At 38.0% G+C, this 6,168-nt stretch overlaps 2 protein-coding genes across 3 annotated transcripts in view; one reads left to right on the forward strand and one right to left on the reverse strand.

The window, feature by feature from the left end:
* Positions 1-4,366, forward strand: part of LOC118321116 (high choriolytic enzyme 2-like) — a 5,900-nt gene extending 1,534 nt beyond the window's left edge. Inside the window, exons 4-9 of one of the 2 annotated variants that reach the window (XM_035652311.1) lie at positions 269-424; positions 1,070-1,190; positions 1,592-1,770; positions 2,759-2,840; positions 3,186-3,310; positions 4,115-4,366. In XM_035652311.1, coding sequence (XP_035508204.1) covers positions 269-424; positions 1,070-1,190; positions 1,592-1,770; positions 2,759-2,840; positions 3,186-3,310; positions 4,115-4,116 — 665 coding nt within the window. In that variant the 3' untranslated portion in view covers positions 4,117-4,366. The remainder of the gene's footprint in view (positions 1-268; positions 425-1,069; positions 1,191-1,591; positions 1,771-2,758; positions 2,841-3,185; positions 3,311-4,114) is intronic. The other variant, XM_035652310.1, reaches the window with a different exon arrangement.
* Positions 4,367-4,952: 586 nt separating this feature from the next.
* fadd (Fas (tnfrsf6)-associated via death domain) overlaps positions 4,953-6,168 on the reverse strand; it is a 2,956-nt gene continuing 1,740 nt past the window's right edge. Inside the window, exon 2 of the mRNA XM_035652312.1 lies at positions 4,953-5,368. Within this exon, the coding sequence (XP_035508205.1) occupies positions 5,085-5,368 (284 nt within the window). The 3' untranslated portion in view covers positions 4,953-5,084. The remainder of the gene's footprint in view (positions 5,369-6,168) is intronic.

Genomic DNA, 6,168 nt, shown 5'->3' on the forward strand with positions numbered 1-6,168 from the left:
TAAAAGTACAGTGTGTAACATTTAGGAGGATCTAATGGCAGAAATTGAATATAATTTTATTGTCCATTGATGTTCTGGCTTTTCCACTGTGATAAGAAGAAAAAGGTTTCAACAGCTTCCGTTCCACACATGATCAGAGTAACTATTGATCTGAAAACCAAAGCCATACGGTGGTCTGATAAATCTGCACAAACCGTAATGCAACAACAGTAAAACAATGTATTTCAAACAATGTATTTCGAGCCCCACACCTGTGTTGGTCTTGCAGCCGCTGACTTTGACGAGCCTGACCTGATTGGAGGCGACATTGCCATCAAGCCTGAGGCCAGCAGAAATGCTGATCCCTGCACCTCCAGAGGCTGCCTGTGGCAAAAGTGGTCTGATGGAAAAGTGTACATCCCCTACTACATTGCCAATCACTACTGTAAGCACTGGTTGTTTTATTTAGATTCAGTTTTATAGGGACAGATTTACTTGATTACTTTATAGTCACAGCTAATTTACATGGACTTGCCTTTAATTATTTTATACAAATACATGTCTCTTTGTGATTAGATTAATAAATTAAAAACACCATATGTATCTAATAGAAAACAATCACCCTTTTAAATCTAATCTAATGTATTAAATTGTATGAAGGCAAAATACATCTTCTCAGCTTTTTATACATATGTATAATTATTGATATACAGGTGTTTTAAGCTATAATTAGTTACTTCACTTAAGATTTTACATACAAATCATAAAATGAATTTATAAATTATGTATTATCTTGGTTAAAAGGAGACCACCTCCATCACAGCCAACTGCTACTTACACATCAATGTATGGTTATTGCAATATTTTCTTTTGTGATACTGTATTGATTCCAAAAACTCTAGATAGCAATGTTGTAAATGTAAACTGAGAGCTCTGATGTTGGATGTTACAGGGACTCGGTAGAAATGCAGATCCCATTATTCTGGTTGAACAAAAAAAAATTACTTTTATTTATTCATTTACTCTTTGAAGAATGTGAAAAGGCTACATTGCTGCAGATAAACCTAACCTGCCATATTTGTCCTGCCAGCCTCCCGTGAAGTTGCCATCATCACTCGTGGACTAGAGTCTTTCTCTTCAGTTTCCTGCATCCGTTTCAGACCCTACCAGAACGGTGACCATGAGTGGCTGAGCATCGAGTCCAGGAACGGGTAAGATTCTGGCTGTATATTTCATAACTCAAAAGCAGAGTTTGAACATAAACACTGACTACTTGACTGACTAGTTCTAACTTCAACAATTTAAATATTGTGTATCGTACATGGATCAAATCTCTGTCTCACTGTCTTTACCAAGAAATATTGAGTTGCCTATTGCAGCTTTAAAGCACCTCAGTCCTCCCTTTCATTCACTTATACTAATGAAAAAACATAGAATATTCATGTTTGGATAGAAAAGATCTGACAGAATGGAACTTACAACCCAATGCACATTTGTTACATCACTATTCTACAAGGATCAAAGAACAACACTGCCTTTTACATCTTCACATGGCGAATATTTTGTTTGATTTCTGCTGCTGACAGACTGCTCTATGTTTATGTGTCAACAGCTGCTATTCCTACGTGGGCCGTCAGGGTGGTGGTCAGACTGTGTCTCTGAGCCGTCAGGGCTGTCTGTACCACGGCACCGTCCAGCACGAGCTGCTCCACGCCCTTGGCTTTAACCATGAACAGACTCGCTCCGACAGGGACAACCACATCAAGGTGTACTGGGAAAACATCATCGATGGTTAGACTGTTTCACCATCTATTACATTTCTTGTATTTTTAGTCTTAAGAACAATACATGTTTAAACTGATTAATGAAGGATTATCATAGATTTATTGGGTAAACAGGTACACACGTATTTGATTACTATGCATTGTTACAGAGTATAGCTACACCAAATGTGGTGCTTTTGTTTTTTACTGGTATTTTTAGATGTGAAGCCTCTCTAGGAGGTGAAACTCACTCACTTACACAATAAGGTAGGAAGGCAAAAGCAGAATGGATGAGAGGGAAAGCTGAATGCCCGTACTGTGCTACCTATTATTCACTCACTGTCGTCCCAGTCTACATGCGTGTGAAATTTGGAATCATCCATTTCATTCTAAAATGATGGCTAAAACCCTATTTTGAGGTCACAGTGACCTTTTGACGTTGAAAAGTGCCACACTGTTGGTGTCTGACCAACAGTGACACAAAATGAATTCTGTCAGGTCACAGTGACCTTTGACCACCACATTCTAACAACAGTTGAGTTGTCAGTCCGCAGCAACTAACATGTTAAAACACCAGAGTCAAAGTGGGTCAGAAAGTGCTGTCTGATGACTGGTACTCCTGTCTGCTGCTCCAAACTGGGGGCGCACTGACCACCATGTACTGTAGAAGAAACATAGATTTTAGTTACTCTTTAAATTCTACTTATTGTAGTTGCTGCTGTATATCACTGCAAAGTGTCTGCAAGGTCACCATATTGGAGAGCTCAAGATCTGCTTGTAAACAATATAATGTGTACTGAGATATTAAAAGATGCACACTCTCACTACAAAATAACTGCTGTGATGGCACTGCAGTAGGGCTACTGTTGTGTGCACTCACATTATATTTGGTTATGTTTATATATATATATATACTTTAGATATAATTATATATATATATATAAAATTCAAGTCTTCTGAACTTACTATAAAAGCGTAAATGTCTGTGACATTTATATTTTCTTTCACCTCTGCAGGCATGGCGTACAACTTTGACAAGATTAACACTCTGAACCAGGGAACTCCTTATGACTACAACTCTGTGATGCAATATGAGAAGTATGGATAACCTTATTTGTGTAATTTACTTTAATACATTTACATTGATAATTCACCTCTCAGTGCCTTATAAGTTCCTGACTACTATCATGTAAGCAGTGTATGCTCCTACTGCATATGAGCTATTGCTACACATAGCAGGCAAATTGCTCAGTTAAGTCAGAGCTTGCGTTCTGGTTGACTTTGGGAGTCCCATTGTCTGTACTGGCCAGGACAAGAGTTTGTTTATCTCGGACTCTGTGAAAGTAGCATAACCAAAGTGAATCTGTTTTTAACATTAAAGAGCTAGAATTGCTCAAACCGAAGCTCAACCAGCTTTGCATTGTTCCATCTGTGATTCTACAGGTATGCCTTCTCCAAGAACAACCTTCCCACTATGATGCCCATTCCCAACAGCAATGTGTCCTTTGGCCAGGCCACCCAGATGAGCCAGAATGATATTGACAGGCTGAACAGGCTGTACAAGTGCTGTAAGTATTCTGCAGCTTAGCTGGGTGGGAGACAAAACATTACACACAGAGTCACAGTAAAATCCTATTGACAGCAAAGACATTTCACTGCAGTCCCTCAAAACTGTGTAAAAGTGGACCAGTACAGTATACAGTACAGTGTAACATTTTTTGCGTACATTCATTCCTCATGTCTATACTGGCCATGATGAGATTCCTTCCTGAAGTGCTTCCAATGTAAGTGATGGGGAACAAAATTCAAAGTCCTTGTTTTGTGCAAAAATGAGATAAACAGATCAAGTAGGGATTCACTGGCTATTATCTGATGATGATTTTGATTCTGGGAGCAAACCAGTTAAAAGCTAAATCATTGTCAGATGATTGCTAATGGCTTCCAAGTTTGCATTTCAGCCAATACGTTCCACCTCTTTTACTCTCCACACAGACCATTTACCTGAATGGAACCAAAACCTGCTCAAATGTGATTGGCCAATATTACTCTGACTACAAATGGAAACCAGAATTCTTCTGAGTGTGAATCTGTAGGCAACAGATTCTGCATTCATATGCAGATTTGTCCACTATGAACACTTAAATTGGAAACACATAAAGAAGCAATGTCTTCACATTCACAAAGGACACGGGGGAAAAACAAAAACTCTTTCTATGTACATGTGGACAAATTAGTATTGTTTTAGACTTAATAAAATGTGAACCTGTTAAAGTCAACATCAGTGGAATACTCACCCAGCTAGCATCTATCAATCCCACTTCTGCACTCACCCTCCAAAAATGCTCCCCTAATGACACGCATTTTCTTTGCAGAAACTGCATGTGACCTTTTACCTGCCGCCCTGATGAAGGAGACGAGGGTTTCGGGTAGATGGCAGTTCGGGTTTTCGTGCTGTAAAAATAAACCTGCAAACTTCAAAAGTATTAAAAGCTGATTGACTGTTTAATGAAATAGCAAAGAACATAAATTCTGGAGACGTTCATGAGACACTTGATCTTTTTTTACTTTCTCATCATTTCATTAAAAAAATCAATCATTAGTGTAAACAGTTTGATGGCTTCTGAGCAAAAATAATGCCTACAATTAGTAGCAACAACAATCCACCGTCAGTGTATCCTTATATTTAACAAACAGATGCCAAAGTTGTTTTGATCTTCTTATTTAACTCTCCGCCAGAGGTCTACATTCATATATCTAGTGGCTGGATGCTAATGAAAATCACAGGACTTTTAAGAGGTGGCATTGAACACAGAAGTACAGCCATTATATTGGAGTCAGTATCAAACAGGTCCCTGTATCATCTTTTCCCTCGAAAATGTCAAAAACCTGCTACCTGCTTTTTACAATGGCAGAAAACTGAAAAAAAAAAAAATCATCTAAAAATGGCACTGATTACAATAAATTAGTTGGAATTAAGATGCCACATGTAGATACAATTTACATTTTAATATAATGTGTAAAAATGATTTCCTGTAGTAGGCAGAAGTAGCTTCTGATATATGTCCACCACCACCTGCGGAAGTCTCCATTTCAGTTGCATTATCATTATTTGGTAAATGAGATTGCATCAAGTTCATTTCTTTGTTTTCATCTTCAGATAAAAAAAATAAAATATCCTATCTGTCCTTTAAACACACTTTCTCTGGTGTATGTTTCAATCAAGTCGATTTATTCACATCAAAAAAGATGATTTTGCATAATTTCATATAGACGTGTATATAACTTTCTTGAAAATGGATTTCTTTAAATCACAGCTTTCGTTTCCATTCCCCAAAGTTAATCTCAGTCTCTGATCTGATTTTCTGCAAGCCTTTTCTCCACTTTATCAGCAGTCAGGTTGAACTGGCAGGCTCTCAGGGCTTTTATCAGCTCCTCTGTTCGGGCCTCGGCTCTTTGAATCTTCCTCCACTCTTTCAGCAGCTCGATCACCGTCTCATCTAGTTCTGTGGGATGTCTCTTGGAGATGGACTCCAGCTTAACTTCACTCAAACCCAGTTTGCGGCCCAGTTTACGCCAATTCTTTCCCAGGTTCTCTGAGATCACATTGGTGGCAATATCCAGTTTGTCTGAAGGAGGATACAAGGTTGAGGGTTAAAAAAGAAAAATCTTCTTAATTTTAGGAAACAATTAACATTAAAACAAACCATCTTTATGGAAAAAATAAAACACACAAACATCTTCCACAGGCCAACAGTGAGATTTGGCAGCTAACTGGAACAATTGAGAACAGGCCATAACTAATTTAGTGAATTTACATGTCACTTACAGTGACTCACAGTCCAATACAATAATGTCATTGTCATTGTCATTAAGTGTTAATATAACAGCTGAAATCCCTTTCGTATTTTGTATTTTGTGTCTCATACCCTGGCCACAGACAATACTTGTTTTTGATTGGCTGGCAAGTCTCTTTTAAATCAGATAGCTCAAATATTAGTTTTAGTCAACAGTTAGTTTATTATATTTGAAAATTTAGCTAGATGATATTGGCCTGTTTGTTGCAGATGTTGGTTTATAAGCAACAAGAAATTGCAGAACAGCAGAGGTTTTCAAACTGTGAAGCTCCTCACGGGGCCTCCTGTTAACCATGATATTGCCGACACTGCTCTCAGACCTTCAGGTGTTGATATTTGTTTGACATATGTAGATCAGATACTGTTATTTATATAAACTGCAAACACCAACATTAATAAACTAGGTATGGAATATAAGCCTAACTTAACTGCCCACAAGTAACATTTTGTCGTCCTGTTGAAAGCTGCCAGGTGTCAGTCATAGATTGTTTGTAAATGGTAAATGGTAAATGGACCTGTACTTGTATAGCGCCTTTCTAGTCTTCCGGACCACTCAAAGCACTTTTACACTA

Source organism: Morone saxatilis, unplaced genomic scaffold, assembly GCF_004916995.1.
Source record: "Morone saxatilis isolate NCDOM2014 unplaced genomic scaffold, NCSU_SB_2.0 Contig11, whole genome shotgun sequence".
Lineage (NCBI taxonomy): Eukaryota > Metazoa > Chordata > Actinopteri > Moronidae > Morone > Morone saxatilis.